The sequence below is a fragment of the Phacochoerus africanus genome, chromosome 3 (genome assembly GCF_016906955.1).
Source record: "Phacochoerus africanus isolate WHEZ1 chromosome 3, ROS_Pafr_v1, whole genome shotgun sequence".
Classification (NCBI taxonomy): domain Eukaryota; kingdom Metazoa; phylum Chordata; class Mammalia; order Artiodactyla; family Suidae; genus Phacochoerus; species Phacochoerus africanus.
In genome coordinates this window covers 61,396,288-61,417,072 of record NC_062546.1, presented here as the reverse complement: position 1 = coordinate 61,417,072, position 20,785 = coordinate 61,396,288, and the positions used below count along the sequence as shown (strand labels likewise).

Here is a 20,785-nt window from a genome sequence, read left to right as displayed (position 1 = left end):
CACTTCATTTCATTACAGACTCAATCATTTTCAGTAATTATAATAATGTTAGGTACAGTTTTTATCACTAGAATAATAAATAGAGTTGCATTATAGCTACATTATTATTAGAAATTATTCCCTTAGTTGACCAAATAATTATAGTTTTCTAAAATAAAGATATTTATAAGGCAGCAAAAATCTCATTTCTACTCTAATTTCATTTATTCTTTTCCAAACTTAGTATTTCTTAAAATACTAAATGAAAATGAAAATTCATATAGTCTGCTATAGTTTTAACATGGTTTTATATCTGTGGAAAAGAAATAGAATCATAAGGCCACTTATAAATGATGCCTCAAATCATTTTCAAATGAAAGTAATGCACGTATTTTTATATCAGAAATAACTAAAATGTATATATCTCGTATTACATGGCTCTACATCCCATTGCTATGGTAATACATCATCCTTCTTAGGATTTATTCACTTTCTGAAAAAGCAGAAAAAATACTTAGTAAATGTTCTCTATGGCTATAGTTTTCAGGTTTTAGGGTAATTTTAACTGTGTGAAATGAAAATTGTAGCCATTCAGTTATAATTCTGGAAATAGCACATCTGTTTTCACATTAATTATAAATATAGTTTGGCTATATCATAGCAGTAAGACATTGCCTGATTTAAAAAAATAAAAGAGAATCAAATTTCAGAGATTCACAGCCTTAGTGAAATTATCAATTAATGACAATTTAGGGAAGATAAATTGTGGTGATTACATCAAACTCTATAATATTCATTAAATCAAGTGTTGATACAAGCAGCACATACAAGAGATTATGATAATCTATCCTAGCTCAGGGCACATTATTGTGCAAAGATTCTAGATAAAATAGATTGGACATATCTTATCTGCTGGTGTTTAATATAACATAAAGCTAAGTTATAAATCTTCAGAGGGAAATCAATGTCAACAAATAATCTACCAATATTACTACAATAAGAGCAACATAATCACATAAATTCAAAGAGATGAGTAATGATTAGCATAGTAGATGCCTTTTAAATCATAGTAATGCCACATATATTATACTTGATCACAGAAGCCAACATTTTTAATATTTATGTTGCTTATTTATTTTAATTTAATTAATTTACTTATTTGGCCACACTTGTGGCATGTAGAAATGCCTGGGCCAGGGACTGAACCCATGCTGAAGCTGCAACTTGCACCACAGCTGTAGCATTGCCAGATCCTCAACCTGGTGTGCCACACAGGAACTTCCTAGATTTCTTATTTTAAAACTGGAGGAAAGATTCAATGCCCCCAAACCAAAACTTTCAAAATAATTCAAACAATTAGGTTGTCCATATCTTCAAATGCTATTCAAAGTTCTGCCACAAAGACTGAATAGCAAAAATCTAGGAATTCTATCTGATTTTAAGTGAAAAAATATTCATCTCCTTAAGCTTAAATAAAAATGCTCACTTTTTAAACAAATGCACAAGTACACAATCATTCCTAGAAAGTGCTACTGATAAATTACAAATTTAAAACGTGCTGAAAATTATTGATGAGAAATAATGATAGCCTTTGTGTTAGCTTGCAATGTGATCACAAATTCCTCCTATTGATGTATGCTTCTTTGTGAGGTTTGTTTATTGTTCTAACAACAGGAGTGAGTCAATTTTCCATCCCTTGAATCTGGGCTCAGCCTTGTCACTTGCATTGGCTAATGGACATTAACAAACTTGCCACAAGCAGAGGTTTTGGAAGCATTTGCACATTGGGGTTGCGCTCTCTTGCTGGGGGAACCATTTCTCACTATGTGATCAAGCTGGTACTAAGCTCCCACAGGATGAGGGACCCCACAGAGTGCCACTCAGCCATCACAGCCAAAGAAGATATGCTTGTGAGGACATTCCAGATTATTCAGCCCCAGGCCAGCTGGTACAAACTAGAAAAACTGACTAGTTTTTCCAATGCCAAATTTGAGGGGAGTAATAAAAACTTATGGTTTTAAGCTATAAGTTTGTTTGTTTGTTTTTTAGGGCCATACCTGAGGCACATGGAAGTTCCCAGACTAGGGGTTCAATCAGAACTGCAGCTGTCAGCTTATGCCACAGCCACAGCAATGCAGGATCTGAACACCACAGCTCATGGCAATGCCAGATTCTTAACCCACTGAGCAGGAGCAGGGATCAAATACTTACCCTCATGGATACTAGTTGGTTTCCTTACCACTGAGACACAACAGGAACTCCTTAAGCTACAAATTTTGAACATAGTTTTTTATTTGCAACAAAAACTAGATGAATCAGTCTTCATATATTGCTTTTATAATTATTTTTGTATCTATCATAACTGCAAAAATAGTCTACAAAGCAATGATTAGAGCAAAATGATAGGTTAAATATGATAACATTATAGTGACATAAAATTCTTAATCAAAATATTTTATATACTTCCCCACAGAAACCATTCATTTGTTGAATTAAAAAAAAAAAAAAACAAGGTTACATGCTTGATTGACTATGTAGCTAAAATTATTCCAAACAAAATGTAAAGAACTTCAAATATTAAGATTAATTTCTCTACAAAAGCCTTTTTCTATAATGGATGATCTCCAAAGTTCTCCCTTTGATCAACTCTGTTATCCAGCAGGACTATTTTGAATCTAAATTCTGATTTAGTTTGTGATGATCAAATAAGTAGCTTATATGGCAAAAGTGTAGTAACGAGTAAAATGCAACATGGGATGCTGTTTGCAAATCATAGATGAAGAGGGGGCATGAATGGCAGTGTATTACACTGGTGCTGATATTTTTTTAAACAAGTAAGTACAAGTATTTGCATGAATTATGTCCAATTCCTCTTTTCCTACTTCAGGATACAATAAAAATATGGCAATTTACCGTATGAGAATAAAGTGAAACTGAGAAAAAGAATAGAAGACAAGGAAAACAACTGTTAAATTGCTTTTTTTTTTTTTAATCTTCCCCAAGTACAGAGGATAAAGGCCAAAAAATGATGCCACTTCATAGCAGCTTGCTTTTTTCTTATTATGGCTGCACCCGTGGCACATGGAAGGTCGCAGGCTAGGGGTCAAATCTGAGCTGCAGCTGCCAGCCACAGCCACAGCAATGCCAGAATGAGCCACGTCTGCAACCTACACCACAGCTCACAGCAACACCAGATCTTTAACCCACTGAGCAAGGGCAGGGTCAAACCCGCATCCTCATGGATACTAGTTGGGTTTTTCACAGCTGAGCCACAATAGGAACTCCATAGTAGCTTGCTTTAATAATTTATTTTCCAAATACTTCCTAGAAAGTAATTAAATGGCAGATAGTTGCTAATTACATGCAAAATATATCAAAGTGGAATATTTTCACTAATTTGCATTTCATGAAATAAGAAAAAAGTAGGAGAGAAAATTCATGAATTTAACACATATTTTATCAGAGAAATGAAAAATACTGCTAAAATAAATTTACTAATCACAACAAGAGCATACATAGGAATAAAGGAGTAAATATGGGATACAAAGTGGCATTTTAAGTAACAGGTCTTCATTGTCTAATTTCCTATTTATTTAAATTTTAAAATTAATAGTTTTGTAACCTATTTAAAGATTCAAAACCAAAACATGTAACTAAGCTTCAGACTGTTGTCAGTGTTAAAGAAATCCTTCAGCAGCACAAAGTAAATTTTAGCAGTTCAGAGCTTTTATTTGCATATCTTAAAACCCATGAAAAGAAATTTGAATACATAATTTTTTTTCTGCCCCATCCACTTTTGCTGAATCTGAAAAATACCTCTAGTTCTCCCCAGATTTTCATTTTCTCTCTCCTTTGCTTCTCTTTTCCTGAATTATGGAGGTCGACCTAAACTTTACTTAGCAAAAAAGACTTTTCTCTTTAGGTGTGTAAATAAAGATAGAAGAGAGAAAATTACAAGCTTCTCTTCAGTCCTGAGGGACAGTGTTAAAACTAGGGCTCTGAAATGAATTAAAATTGTTGTCCTATGATATGTGAATGTTGTAATAATTTAAAACAAACAAAGGTGACTAAATTCAAATGGTCTCCTGTCCTTATTTTTAAAAATTTACTTATTTTTGGCTGCATCCACAGCAGGTGGAATTTCCCAGGCCAGGGATCAAACCTATGCCACAGCAGTGACCTGAGCCACTGCAGTGACAACACCAGATTCTTAACCCACTGCACTACAGGAGAACCCCACCTGTGTTTATGTTTAATTCCATTATCTTAACAAAATGATGAGCATTTTTCCATCTGTTTCTTTCTCATAGAAAAATATGCAAAATATTCTCATAGATGAAATGTTTTTTGGTAGTTGCTTTTGAAAGGAAGAAAAGAGAAAAAAGGGTAGACAGGAGAACAGAGAGGACTCAGCAATATAATAAAATTATTTTATATAACAGAATGCATAATATTTCACTTAAATGGTTTGTATACCATTATGTAAACACCCCATTAAACATTAGCAAAGTCTTTATGTGCATGTTTTAGAGAGATAAAAGAGTGGAAAAATCTAGCAAATGACAGACATACATATTTGGTAGACACCATAGCAAAGGAAATAATTTTCATATAATATAGGGAAAAAATTGTATGGTGACATAACTTGAGACCAGAGGATCTAAAGACCCCTGGAAATGAACAGAAATCTTATGTATTTAATTGTATCATTCATGGGATATAGAACAAGGGTTGAAACTCTGAGAGACTCACCTGTAACTACTCAGTGAATTCAATACAGTTGCAGAACATAAATTTCTTAAGTTTCTAGAAAGCAAAGTGATCAAAGACAACATATGGATTCACTGTAATACAAATATTGCTTAGTAAAGATCAAATCAATAAAACCAAAATTATATTGAATGTAATCATTTTTTTCTTAATTCCTGGGAATTTTAGGATCTTGATATACCAGAGTAATCTGTGATAAAGATTACATATTTTGTCACAGATGTGCTTACATAAATCAAGTTCTGATTTATAGGCGGCTGCATATTACTTTGAAAAAGTTTTCAATTGCTATGGAGATGGAAAATTAACAAAAAGAAATTACACCCTAAATCTTACAATTTTTTTTATTAATGCAAATGAAAGAAAAATCAGAGAAATGTGGTAGAGGTATATGAAAAGGCAAAATCATGACTATAATAAGTGAGGAGCCTTTACAGTGATGATGAAGTTTATTATGATAAAATATAGACAGAAAAGTAGTATAGTATTTGCAATTGAATTTTATTTTTATAGCTCTATAAAGTACAATGAGAAAAGTGTAGGACAACACTAAAGATAACACTGCCCAAAACCAATGTTTTTCAAGATTTCTATTACAGATCAGGTAGACTCTATATTTGCTTTATATTGCTTTCATTTTTGTAATATTTTATCTGATAGAACAATCTCACATCTATAAATCATTTGTAAATTATCAATCCAGTTAATAGCAATATTTAACTTATAATAATTAAGTTTCATGATTAAGATATTGAATATTGCTATTTGAAAATTATGTTTTTGTGACTCAATACAGCACCTTTTAATAAAATTTCTATCATTCTATGTCTTAGAAATATTATGAGAATGATGGTCTTAACATATTAAAATGTAGTAACCCAAAATAATGGGAAGGAATGGAAAGGTTTTTGCTATTTGCAAAAATTAATGATAATAATAATATAGTGAACTAAGCAAATGTAAGATAATGTAGGCACTTTAAAGTTTTATTGCTTTGAGGATAAATACCAAATTCCTTAGCATTCAAATCCTGCATGTCCGAAACCCTAAGCTGCATTCCAAATCAATGTTTCTTTCTGCCTTTATATCTGTGTTCATCAAATATTTTTTTATTGCTCACTCATCTCCTAAAATAAGCTAATGTTTGAAATATTTTTGGTATCAAAACTTATTTTTTTGCAAGGGATAAAATATCTGAACCCATATATTACATATATATGTTTTAAATACATTTTGTGGAATGCTCTAATTTTGTGGAACTCAGATTGAGCTCATCTAAATGACAGAACATGTCTGCCATATAACCTAAGTCATCAGTAAAACCAGCCTTACTCTCTACCAGAAGAATGTTTGAATATTTCATTTCAAATAATGTATTAATGTTTTCCCATGATAACTTATTATTGATTTATAATTCTAAGACAGAGAGAGGATTTTGCCATCCACAATCCTGGCGGGATACACTGCTGCTTCAATAGTTCTTAAACAGCCGCTGGTACTCTCCTGTCTCTACCTTTTACATCTATCTATCATCTATCTATCTATCTATCATCTATCTATCTATCTATCTATCTATCTAATCTATCTAATATTTTTACATTTAATTCATGTGCAGTGTATCCTCTTACTCCCACTTTGTTTAGCCAGATCCTCCTCTCCCATTTAATTTGGGCTTAATAGAGGCAAACATTTGCCTTTGGAATGGATAAGCAATGAAATCCTGCTGTATAGCACTGGGAACTATGTCTAGTCACTTATGATGGAGTATGATAATGTGAGAAAAAAGAATGTATACATGTCTGTGTAACTGGGTCACTTTGCTGTACAGTAGAAAATTGATAGAACACTGTAAACCAGCTATAATGGAAAAAATAAAAATCATTATAAATGAAAAAATAAAATAAATACAATAATCATGGTTTCAAAAAAAAAAAAAAACTTATGTCCTGAGCAATATATTTTTAATGTAAAAAAAAGACTGATGACAGTTATATATTACTTTTGAAAAATAGTGGAAGCAGTAGTGGTAGAGAAGTTGGAAAATGAAAAGTAGCAGCTTCAGGGTCTTTCCTGGACTGATCAAACTTAGGAACAAGCACACTTGAAATGTGAAAGTCTGGAACAGATCTGCACACCTTGGTTCACCTTGAAAAGACCTGGAATACCCACAGGGATATGCTTCCCTGGATTTGAGACTGTTACCTTACAGGATTCCTCAATCAAAGCAAATTGTTCGCTCAGTGTTTCCTGAAAAAAAACTGTCTTCTATAAACTATTCCATTGCTCACAAGAATTACCTAATTTAGAGTCCAAATTCCCATCATTCTTCAAAGTCCAGCACATATGCTTTCATATGAAGCATACAAACTTGATCCATAGATATTCAGTTACCGTAGAGGAGCCAACTTAATGGCAAAATCTTTTCTCTAAGATTGTTCCCATACTCAGTTCATAGGCCTGACATCTAAGGACAAGGAACTACAAAATACAAAAGAAAAATGTGTAAACTAATAAGAGCAATTTGGTCAAACAATGCCACAGTCAAGAAAAACATAAGGCAAATCATTCTGCAGTCCAAATACCACTCTGCTATGTCTAGCTTGTGTTATTTTTGGTATATGGAACCAACCAAGGGATGTAAATGGTGCCAATTTTACAGGCAGGAGAATAATAAATCCAGAAATCTCTGAAAATTCAGTTAGATCTTCTGCTGTCTTAAAATTTTTTAGAGAATGCAGGTGAAACTAATTTGTCTCTTTTTATGTATGAAATGAATATGACTGCTATTTTTTATTCCATATAAGGCATTCTATTATCTAATTTGCCAAACGTGTTTATACTGGTAAAAATTGTGAATCAAATACAAAATATCAAGAGTAATAGAGTCATCTATCTTTTTGTCTAATTTGACAAACAGCTTTTTGTACTGTTTTACTTTATATTTCTTGAATAAACTAACCATTCATTTTCTTAATAAGTTTCACTGATGGAGTTCCCGTCGTGGCGCAGTGGTTAATGAATCCGACTAGGAACCATGAGGTTGCGAGTTCGGCCCCTGCCCTTGCTCAGTGGGTTAAGGATTCGGCGTTGCCCTGAGCTGTGGTGTAGGTTGCAGACGCGGCTCGGATCCCGCGTTGCTGTAGCTGTGGTGTAGGCCAGTGGCTACAGCTTCGATTCGACCCCTAGCCTGGGAACCTACACATGCCGCGAGAGCGGCCCAAAGAAATAGCAAAAAGACAAAAAAAAAAAGTTTCACTGAGATGTGTGTATTTTTCTGTACATACACATATCATAATAAATAGTTTAAAATTTTTCACTTATGTCAGGCACTATTGTAGGCAGTAGTCAAACCACGTAAGATTGCTGTTTTCATGGAATTTATACTTTTTGTACTTTTTCCTTTGAAATTCAAATAAAGTGTCTCACATTTGAATCCACTGCATCTGCAAATTCACCGAACATGTTACTTGAGTAACTTGAGTTATTAAATCACTTTAATCGGTTGCAACAAATACAAATAATCATACTAATATATTTATGATATATTTACATATAATAATGTGTGTATATGTATGTGTATACACACACACACATATATATAATTATAAACTATAATAGATTGACCTTATTAGAATGTATTAGATTAGAAAAAAATCAGAGTGTATCACATGCTACAATGTAAAACCTGTTTCCTACTATGTTTCATGTCTGAAAAATTACACAAAAGACTGAGCTAATATATGTGTTAAGGTCTGCTCCCAGAGCTTTGAAATTGTTAAGTAAATCCTTTCCTTCACCATGACTAAGATCATCCTTCACAGCAACAGTCAGCCCACACACTCATGCTGATATGTAACTTTAGGGTAGTGAAGAAATCCACTAGTTGGAGAACAATTTGCTTTAGCTCCACTATAAGAAACAACACTGATGCCTCATTAAAATCCCATTTACTAGAGAGTAGCATTCAATACAATGAGGTTTTCTTTTCTTTTTCTTTTTCTTTTTATTTTGTGCAAGAAAAATTCTTAAAGGGCTTAAGTACCTATTTAAAAATAAAATCCATACATGGATTACAGAAAAATATTTTAGGGAAAGTACAGGATGTTTTATAGAATTCTGGGGGAAAAAAAAATCAGCTTTTCCCAACAAGGCTGCTTATTTCCTTCACTGACATTTTGCAGTGGTTTAGGACTGGGCATATGACCCTGACAGATCTGCATTTGATGCTTGCCCTGCACCTTCTGTGCTGTGATATTCAGGTAAGTTATATAACTTCTTTGAGCCACTTGCTTTTTCTCATCTATAATAATGTCTACTTCAGAAGAGTTGCTATGAGAATTAGGTAAGCATGCATCTCAAGCCTTTCATGTGGCAGTTAACATATGGAAATTACATAATAATTGGTAGTAGAAACTATTCAAGATGAATTAACAGGTATTTGAAACAATTATTTGTGCTCCTTAGGGCAGATACTTCTTAACACTGAATTATACTGCTCTATCACATGATTGTAAAGCATTAGAAGATGTGTAATATTTATTAGCATCTCAATTTCACTCCGTGCTTAATCTATTCCTATATAAAGTTCTCTGCAATAGATTGTGTAAAAAAAAAAAGGCAATAATAAAATATAAAGGTCTGAGAATCTGAGTTGATGTGTGCTTCCCTTTTGTTCTAGATTTGCTATCTCATTATCTCATATCATTTCTGGGGAAAGAAGTAAGTGTTGGGCTAAGTGTGTACCTGTGTGTGTGTGTGTGTGTGTTGGTGAAGAAAGAGACGATGGGACACTACAGGTAACTGATTTATACATTTGTTTATAAAAACAACTAAATTTGAGGTAATGAAATCTTCATGTCTTTATAAGACTTCTGCAGAGTCTGAGACACCACTAGTGAAAGGATGAGAGTATCATCTCAGGAAAAAATACACAGTAAGCAGGACTCATTTTATAGCCTCCCTACCTTTTTTTTTTTTTTTTTAACTCTGTGGATTATTGCATTTCTACAACCAAGCTCACCTACGCTTATACATTTAGCAACATCAAACTGTGTCCTAGTTTAATGAGGATTTCCTACAATAGCATTTTTTTCTTATTTCTAAACAAGGTCGATTGTGTTCAAATTATTCCATACAAATAAATAGAAATATGAATTTCCTGAAGAAATGTAAAATATTACTTTGGAGAATATGATAAATTAGGTTTTAAAATTTGATAATTAAAGATTTATTTTCTAATTTTGGACAAGTAATAAGACACGTTTTAATCAGTAATTAATGTATATTCTGATAGCTAGAAGGTTTTAATTTTCTTCTTCTTCTTTTTTTTTTTTTTTTACCATGCCTGCAACATGTGGCAGTTCCCAAGTCCCAGACCAGGGTTCAAACCTGCACCACAGCAGCGATCCAAGCTGCAGTAGTGACAATGACTGATCCTTAACCCACTGAGCCACAAGGGAATTTTTTAATTTTCTTAAAGAAAGTTTCATTGGTCAAGTCAGATTGAGTATCTATAGACTTAAATAAGAAATATTCTTCCTTTATACCTGGAATAGTTATTACTTTATGAATTTTTTAAAAGCAATGAAACAGTATGGGGAATTTAAATTTTAGTCACAGTACCGACTTTTGTTTGCATGATTTTAGACAGCTAAATTGTCATATGCAAATGAAAATAATATCTCCTCAGGTATAGTAATATTGATTAAATATAGTAATACATATAAAAATGCTTTGTAAAGTGCAAAGCTTAATGTACAGAATTATTAAACTATAGTCAATAGTTACATAGGTGGTTTCAGTGTTTTCATCAGTGGACACATGGATGAGGAGCATCTATAAACTACTTAAAATTGTATGTATTTATTTACTTGTGCTTGTATTTAGATATTTTCCTCAGCTTTTAGTGGATTCTACCAAAGATGTCTGAGTTTACAAACATCAAAAAGTACTTTGTTGAACAAATGTTGTGTTACCTTTTCTGTGTTAACTTAAAGTCCAATTATTTCCAGAGCCGTCAGAAAATTGTAAATATTTACCGTCCTTAATTATTTAGAATGGCAGGTCTACAATTACAGATTCAACTGTAGAAGACACTTTTATAAGATGAGGTGGACAGAGGAAGAAGCAGTGACTTAAGATGTGAGTGCTGGCTCACTTTTATATCCTCAGACTTTGGACATACCACTTAAATTTCCTAAGTCTTGTGGTATAGTATCTGCAAAATGGCAGTAAAATGATCTGCTCTGCTCACCTCACAGGGTTGTTGCTTTGACATTTAGATATCTTTTTGTGGAATTCAGTGAATATATTAATAAGAGAAATAACAAAAATTACATTCATAGATATCTAAAATATTGAAAAAAAATTATTTCTGACTAGACTATAATCAAGCTCATAATAGAAAGATGGATTTTCAGCCTTCTTGTCACTGGACCTGTCAGAAACAGTTTTTCGTTCTATCAACCCAGAAATGCATTCTTTTCTCTTCTTTCAGTATACCATAATCTTGGTTTCTCCTACCTCTCTAAACTCTCCTTCATAGTCTGTAGTAGGTTTTTTCACTTCTTTCTAAACTCTTCAATACTGGAGCAATACATTATAGTGATTATATACAATATTCAATAGTCTATTCACATTCATCTAGTGATATTTGTTGCATTATTTAAATTAGATAGATAAACATATATATTAGTATTGATACAGAAATGGCTCTAATTTGTGTCTCTAGTTTATACATCAACATGAAAACCACACTCAGATATCTGCCTGCTAACTTGAAATGCATGCTCTTCTAATATACAAAATTCACAGCTCCAAGATTGTGTTCATTATCTTCCCCAACTCCATACTTTGCCCCAAATTGGCTAGTAGCAACTACTCAGACCAAAAAAACCTTGGTATCATACTAGATTCTCTCTTATTCTCACACTCCATTTACAGTGTATTAGCAAATCCTTAAGTTCTATTTTTAAAATATACTATCTTTGATCATAACATTCATCACATGGTCATGGATAAATAAGCTAAAATATGCAAAGCATTTAAAATAATATTTGGCTTTCATTAAAAATAATAAACAATACTTTATTGGGTTGGATTCTGTTTAAAGGTTTTACCTGTTTTCTTTCTTCTAACAATAACAATAATAACACTCTAGTCCCTAGAAGTCTTAGGAGCTACTGTGAATTTCATTTTGCAGATGATAAAACTAAGGCACAGAGAGGTTAAAGAAGGTAACTAGTCTCAACTGCTAAGTGACAGAGCCAGGATTTGAAACCGGGAATTGGACCTCAGAAATCTACTCTTCACTTAATGCTAGCTAGTATTAAAAACCATCATCTCTCTGAACAGACACAAAAACTATTTGAAATATAATAGAAATGAAAAAAAATCAAGAAACTGGACAGCTTACATTCATAACAACAAAAAGAATATCTTTTCTCCAGAAGCACAAAGGCCAAGAGAAAAAGGAATAGAAAGCCCATTCTCATACACAATATGAACCATAAAGTGATTGACAAAAAAACTTGTCATGCTTATATGAAAAAGAATATTAAGAAATGTTCCTGAGCTACACAAAGTAAGTTTTCAAAAAAAAAAAAAAATCAGGAGAGAAGCCATATTCCTAGATAGAAAAACTCAAAACTATAAAAGATGTCAATTTTCTCAAATTAAATGTAACCATAATTAAGTTTCCAACTGGAAATTTTATGAAACTTGACAGCTGATTATTAAGTTCATTTGGGAGAGAAAATGCAGAAAGGGCAAAAGGTTTTAAAAAATAGCAGTAAAAAAGAACTTACTCTAAGAGTTATTAAAATCATTCTTTAAAGGTACAGTTTGGTTTTAGTACAAATATATCAATAGAACAAATAGAAAAGCCAGAAATAAGTCTATGAATATGAGAAAAGTTGTATCTCCATTCAGTGATGGGAAAAAATGGACAATTCAAATTATGGTATTGGGGCTATTGGTTATGAAAATAGGAAGGAAGGAATGTAGGGAAGGAAGAAGGGAGGAAAGAAGGAAAAGAAAAGGAGAGAGGGAGGGAGGAAGGAAGGATCCTACTTAATATGACACATCAATATAGAATAGTTTCAAAAACTCTCTGTCACTACTTAACAAATCTAACTACTATTATTTCTTTTAAAAATCAAAAATTTCTTGGAACAGCTAGTTCTTTCTAGATACAAGTTTATGCTATAAACTTGAAAAAACTGAAAGCCAAGAAAAGAAAGTTTATTTCATAGTAGCATATAGTATGTATCCCTGCCCTATTTTCACCCATATTCCCAAAGAAAAGAAGGAATGTTGATATATTTCTGAGACTTCTAACCCAAACTAATCTGGATAGAGGAAAGAAATGGTAGAGTTAGCAGTACAGGAAAAAGCTACTGGACTGGCGGACAGAATTCCATATACAGAATGAACAGAATTCTACAGAGGTAGAGAGGTCACTAAGACCCAGGGAATTAGCATAGTCCAGGTCTGGTGGGCCAAAGGCATTTCATCACTGTCCAGCTTCCCCTTCCCATCAATAATCTCTCAAGTTAAACACAGTCTCCAGTCAGTAATTCCTCTAACTCAAATTGTGACTCATCAGGAATAAGTCAAACAAGGTAAGGATAGTGCTTTAACTTTTAGTATTTAACATTTTTGATTTTAATAAAAACTTAGCTCAAAGACAACAAAATAACCCATAAAGATTTAAAAGACTGTGGATATAAAGCAAATTCTGAGAATCAAAGAGAAATTATTTTATATAAAATATGTAGATTATAACAAGGGCAAAATTCCTATAGACAAAAAAGTAAATAATGACATAGATGAAAGACTCTAGTTAATAACTTGCATTCAGAGGAAATACACAAAGTTTAAAATAATAAGAGAAATTATGATAGCTTTGGAGGATAAAGAAGATCCAACATAAGAATTATTGCTTCCTTTGAAGGCCTCAACAAGTGAAACTGAAAGATATTGAGTGATATAATGCAGAAAAAATCCCTGAAAGGAAAGAACTGAAATGGTGAAAATGTATCAGGCATCCAGGCAGAACATGCTTGTCATCAGCAGGAGAAAAGTGCTGAGACTTTTTATGGGAATATGCAGTGCTTGGATTAATAAAGCAATGAGCTAACAGAAGAAAGGGTAAACTATTAATAATATTCATTGCAGCAATATTTACAATAGCCAAGATATGGAAACAACCTAAATGTCCACTGACAGATGCATGGATTAAGATGATGTGGTACATATATACAATGGAACACTACTCAGACATAAAAGAGATAAACCAATGCCATTAGCAGCAACATGGATGGAACTAGAGATTCTCATGCTAAGTGAAATAAGTCAGAAAGAAAAAGACAAATACTATAATATATCACTTATTTGTGGAATCTAAAATATGGCACAGATGATTCCATCTACAAACCAGAAACCGATCATGGACAAGGAAAGCAAGCTTGTGGTTCCCGGGGGGAGAGGGGAGCGAGAGGGATGGATGGTCAGTTTGGGTTTTTGGATGCAAACTAGTATATTTGGAATGGATAGGCAACAGGGCCCTACTGTACAGCACAGAGAACTGTGTGTGATTGGGTCACTTTGTTGTACAACATAAATTGAAGAAATATTTTATTTTATTTTATTTTTTGTCTTTTGTCATTTTAGGGCCACACCCATGGCATATGGAGGGTCCCAGGCTAGGGGTATAATCGGAGCTGTTGCTGCTGGCCTACGGCAGAGCCACAGCAATGCCAGATCCGAGCCGCATCTGTGACCTACACCACAGCTCGTGGCAATGCCAGATCCTTAAACCACTGAGCGAGGCCATAGATCGAACCCGTAATCTCATGGTTCCCAGTCAGATTCATTTCCCATGCGCCATGACAGGAACTCCTCCTGAAGAAACATTTTAAATCAACTATACTTTAATTAAAAAAGTATGTATTTGAAGCTGGTGGCAATGTACATGCGTAAATAAACCTTGAAACTACAAAAGAAAAAAAATTCCAGAAAACAATAGAGATAATTGTCAGATACTTTTAGCATAAAATATTTCAAGGATTAGCAAACAAACTAATAAATAATGAAATACTTGTATGGAAGGAATAATTTGAATAGAACAATGATTTCAGTTTTGGAGGATCCATAATAAAAGGAGGACTGGGGTGAGAAAGGCAGCGAGCCACATGCAGAATTAAGACCAAAGTGCAAAGGCAATTCAAATTGCAGGACAGAATGTAAATACCATGAACTCTGAAAAAGTTAAAATAATGTAATTATCAAAAAAATCCTGAAAATGAAGAGCAGTGAGGACAAATTGGAGAGAAGCTAATCACCTCAAATCGCACTGTAGGGAGTTAATGAACATTGTCTGAAATTAAAACATGAAGCTAATGCATCTAGCTTATTAATGATATTTATAATCTTTTATTCTTAACCATGAAAACGAGTTTAGAAAAAAAATTCTTGTGGTGAAGACGTATTTAAGGTCAGCAATTCTTTTCAATTTATTTCAATTTATCTTTCTTCTATTTAATTATGTATAATATACTAATTATAAAAGTAAGTACATGTATATATTTATCTATTTGTACAAATGTCATGATGATCACCATGTTAATTTTTTTCTGACTTTACACTCAGATTTTGTGATAATTTGCATATATGTGTATGTACATGTATTTTAGCTGGAATAAAGACACTACAGTAAATAATAAACCTCACAGTGCTAAGCATCTGAATGTAAAGTGATAATAAGAATGATAATAATAAAATGATTACAGAAGCTTGCAGGTATCTATTTGTATGAATTGGTTTGCAAGGGAGAAAGAAACCTGCGTAGAGATTTGCTAAGACAGCTGAAGGACACAGGGTCAGGAGATTATCATGCTGTTTAACCAGGAAAGATGATTTCTGAACTTGCCTGTCCCCATGGCGTTCAGTCTGAACTCTATAAAGAATTAAACACAGGACATGAAAAACTGGGTTGTTATCAAGAACTCAGCATCACAGCTTTGAAGTCAAGTGAAATGACTAGAAGTAAAGGGATATTAGAACCTTGCTCACAGTTCTGCTAACACAGAAATCCTAAAAAAAAATGCAAACCTCTTTGCTACAAAGTTACTAGATTTAGAATTATCTGGTAGTCATTTGCCCGTCATGCAATCTGTCATTTAGGATGCTAGAATAGGGAGTGGTGAGGTACCACTTTAACCTAGAATTTTTGAACAGAAAAATATTAGAGGTGTTTAGCTAATATCAGATGAAATTAGAAGTTAGATAACACTTAAAGTAGTCATAAAGGACTCATGATGCATTTTTTTTTTGGTAAGAATCAGTGAAAGTAGATAATATATCCACCCTAGCACTCTGAAATCATAAGACTTCGAGAAACATTTTTTTTTAGTAATATATATATATATATATTCTTTTTATGGCCTCACCTGTAGCATACAGAGGTTCCTGGGCTAGGGGTCAAATCAGAACTGCAGCTGAAGCCTACACCACAGCCACAGCAACCCAAGATCCAAGCCTGTCTGTCACCACAGCTCATGGCAATGCCGGATCCCTAACCCACTGAGCCACTGAGAGAGGCCAGGGATCAAACCAGCATCCTCATGGATACTAGTCAGATTTCTTTCTGCTGGGCCAGGAGAGGAATTCCAGAAAATAATTTTAAATTGGAAAATTCTTTATTTCAGAGTGGCATATTGCCTAGATATAAAGATGGCAACCCACTGGCATTAATGCAGGAAAACACACACACACACACACAAATCAAAATTGCAGGAAAAAAATCTGCATAAATAGAAGTTGTTGTTACACTACTGTTTTTCTCAGTTTAATTGAATCTTTGTAGTTATCTTTTGAATTTGATAGATTTCCTTATAGAGGAAATTTGATATTTTATCATAAAAAAATTTTGAATACATGAAAATGTATTGAAAGACTGAAATGTATAATAGAATTACTAAAAATAATGTAAAGTCTCATCTCTGCTAGTATTACCGAAATTTGTGTGTTCTTTCTTTCCTTTTCTTTTTCTGGCCCTATCTGCTGCATATAGAAGTCCCCCGGCCAGGGATCGAATCCAAGCCGCAACTATAACCTGCACCACAGCTGTGGCAATGCTGGATTCCTGACACACTGTGGCACAGTGGGACTCCATGAAATTTTTTGTGTCCTTTCTTACCCTGAGAATTAAATATTTAGATAAGTTTCTACCAAACGCACCTTATTGATGAGAAAACTAAGGCTCAGGAAAATTGTGGCTTGCTTTTTAAAACAGCAAATAGGCTTTATAACAGAGAAAAAACAACAGTGTGCCTTCTTGGACAAGAGAATCCTAATGTGAGGACTGTTTATAAAAGATACATATTTTTCTCTATTTTAAATATTTATTTGTGTGCTGTCTGGGTAGAGACATTTTCAAGGAGTAAATGAGTCTACTTTTTCTCTTCTGAAACCAAACTTCCTGTCTGACTGCTGATGGGACGTGCTCCCACGTCCCTGGCTGTGCTCCCCCTTCACAGTTACTGAAGGGCAAACAATGAGAGGAAAAGAAGCGACTGGACTGGGGATGTGAAAGGGAACATATAGATTTCAACGAATATAGTGGGTTTTAGAAATGCTTGTGAACTTTCCCAGGGACAAAAGTTAGAAAACCCATCTGACACCACCTCACACTTTATGCTGTAAAATCAGTGAATTCGTTCTTACTCGGTCCATAGATGAAGTGAACATACATGTTAGTTTCTCAGGAGGCTCCTCTTTTACACCTGTTGCTCTGCTTTCAAACATGTTCCCCCCGGGAAGGTAAATACCATGACCCTCCTCCTGGCAGAGCGCTTCAGAATGCTTCTCTAAACTCTATTTCCAGCTGCTCTAAAATGCTCTAAAATGGTTTTGAAGAGGTTGTCCCAGGACTTATCAATAGGACTCATTTTCAAAGAGGTTCCTGTCTATGACGACTCTCTTCTTCTTCCTATGTTAAGTCCTATATTGCCTTTCTTGTTTAAATTTTCATTTCATCAAATATAAAACTGTTTAGTAGTGCCAAAGATAAGAAGGAATCAGGAAAAGACTGATGACTTCCAATCAGAGGGAAGATGCTAATACATATAAGGATACTATTTTTTTAGTTTTCCTGACAAAAATCAAATAAAAATTCCAAGCAAATTTTTAAAAGTTGATGAGTTTTGATAGTTTAATCATGTAAGGTTAGGTGTTCATCCATATGCCTGTTGTGTTATTTTTCTCTCACTAGAATCCAGAAAGGAATCTTAGTAAAAGTGTTACAGTACCCAGAGTAGTAGTCAATATCGTATATTAGGAAGCTCAGCAGATTCACACATAACAAAATAAAATTTAAACCTAATATAATTATCCTAATTAGAATTTTTATGAAAAATAATCCTTTGTTCTGTGTTCATGTTGATATTTAAGGAAAATATAGCAAATTATAAAAATTTGGCTTATTACATAACTCATTTGCTAATATACTGGTAATATTAAAACAATAGTTTAGTCTAAAATATACTTTAATATTTATGAAATAAGGTTAATAATCTTTCCATATTTTATATAACAAGTTTTCTAGTTTTTCCATTTTACTAAATTTATTTTCACACATACAAACATATCTCAGGGGAGAGTCTATTAGATTTGAAAGAGTCTAATAGGATTTTGATGTACCAAAGAATATTTACTACCTTCTGAGAAATAACCCACTTAAGCCAAAATGAACAATGTCTAAGCTATAGTCTTGATTTTTAGCATGCTGCTCAGTGAAAAAACAAATATAGCACACACACACACATGCATACACACATTTGAAGGAAGTAATATTCTTACTGGTTTTAAATAATGCACATCCATAAATAAATTTAATTTCTGTGCTGTCTTTTGGCAATCTCTTTAGGAAATGCATGTCCAGTAAAGCTGAAAAGATGTATAATATTTTGGATTAAAATCATTTATTCAAATCGAAGTTCTTATAAAAACTACTCAAACTGTATCAAATGCCCCTTTTGGAATTAATATAACTGTGGGTTTTTAGAGTCCACTGAAAACAGAGGGGCATATTTTACAGACTAACAAAAGCAACACTGAAGTTTAATTCAAAATGGCTCTCTGATTTGTCATTTTGAAACTAACCTTCTCCAATGATTTTCCAATTATTACATTATTTTGATTTCTTCAAATAAGTCTTTAGCTTAACGTAACTAAATGCATAATGAAGAGATAAGGGGGTTCTGTCCTTCTGCTCCAAGCTAAAACATAACCTCTAAATTATCTTTTACAGTAAGCCAAAGCCAATATCACATACCTTTCGGGAATGAATTTCTTTCACATACAATGGAAGTAGAAACTCAGATATACCTTCAAGTCGGATTCCCTTCTTGGTGACTCTCAGATTTCCCATACCATCCTACAAGCAATGAAATATAGTTCACTTTTAGGTTAATTAGAGAATGAATAACTGGCCAGAATTTTCTTAGGCCTAAATTGAGAAAACAGTAAGCTCAAATTAGTGATGATTTAAGGAAAATGAGGGGTTGAATCTACTTAACGAATGGTTGCAGCAGTTTGCATGCACATTAGTGGGCTCTGCTTAAAATGAACAGAAAAAGAGGATTATAAAGGACCTGGTATCTTCTTCTAGTTCTAACAGAAACTAGGATTCATCTGTGAATAAATCTTGTACTTTCTTCATGCATTAATTATTTTAATTTTATTAGGTAAAATGATACTTGCCACCTGACTACTGAAAATAACTTTGTAGAGAGATCTAATAATATTTAAAAATGACAGTTGTACACACATTTCTACCATGATCAAATAGTCATGTTTTGGAGTTCCCACTGCAGCACAGGGGGTTAAGAATCTGACTGCAGCAGTTCTGGTAGCTGTGGAGGTGTGAGTTTGATCCCTGGCCCTGTGCAGTGGGTTAAAGGATTCAGTGGCATTGGTCACAGCTGTGGCTTGGATTCCCTCTCTGGATCAGGAACTTCCATATGTCATGGGTATGGCCATAAAAAAAAATATTCACATTTGTACAAGCAATTACTGATTGACTAAGCATAAGTAAGCATGGTGTTCCAGTATTCTAACCATGGGTAAAGCACATATCCTCTTCTTTAGAAAATGAGGAGGATAAAACAGTAAACAAATAATATTTATGAGATGAAAAATACAAATAGTAAGAACAGAGCACTAATGGGAATTAAAGAAAGGAGATTTCAAATCTGATAAGACAGTAAACCATTTCTCATGGAAGATATTGTCTATGACAAAGGCAGGTTTGATTCCCAGGCTGGTGCAGTGGATTGAGTGAGAGCAGTGGGTTAAGGATCTTGGGTTTGATCCCTGGCCCAGGAACTTCCATACGCCATGGGTGTGGCCAATAAAAGATTAATCTGGTAGAAGTAGTATGTGAAGCTAACGGACAGAGGGTCAGTAATAATGCATAACTTAGATGTGAAGAGAGAGGGGGGAGAGCAATGTACCAGACCTAGTAGCTAATTTTATCTAGAGATATTGGACAGAGGGCCATTCATAATTAGCCCAAGGTTTCACAACTATGACTCTATAAGGATAGGTAGTTATTTTTACAACTGGAATAGTGAAATTTGTTGGCTCAACAGCATAAATAAATTCAGCTTTGGATTTTCAACCTTTGCAGTATCACTGGAAAAATTCAGAATTTTATCCATCAACTAACACATCTGTGGAAAGTGGGCTGGGGAATGACAGTTGCTTAAGTCTTGCTTGAATCCATCATGGTGGTGAACAAGTCCCATGTGGAAAAAAAAAAAAAAACCTGTATATAAAACCAAAGAGAAACTCTGAGATAATGACTAGGTCTGAGGGTTAGAAAGATATATTTTCTACATTCTGGGAGGCTGTGATCAGTAGAAGAGGAAAGTCAAGAGATGATGATGGCTCCATCTTCTACCCTCTGTTCTGAACTCAAAAGAAAGCCAGTGAAATAGTAGAACAATGAATAGAATTTGGGGTAAGAGTTGAA

General features: G+C 33.6%; 1 protein-coding gene across 1 annotated transcript in view; it reads right to left on the bottom strand.

Annotated features, from left to right (window-relative positions):
• SGCZ (sarcoglycan zeta) overlaps positions 1-20,785 on the bottom strand; it is a 1,009,275-nt gene that overhangs the window by 158,737 nt on the left and 829,753 nt on the right. Inside the window, exon 3 of the mRNA XM_047770388.1 lies at positions 19,085-19,186. Within this exon, the coding sequence (XP_047626344.1) occupies positions 19,085-19,186 (102 nt within the window). The remainder of the gene's footprint in view (positions 1-19,084; positions 19,187-20,785) is intronic.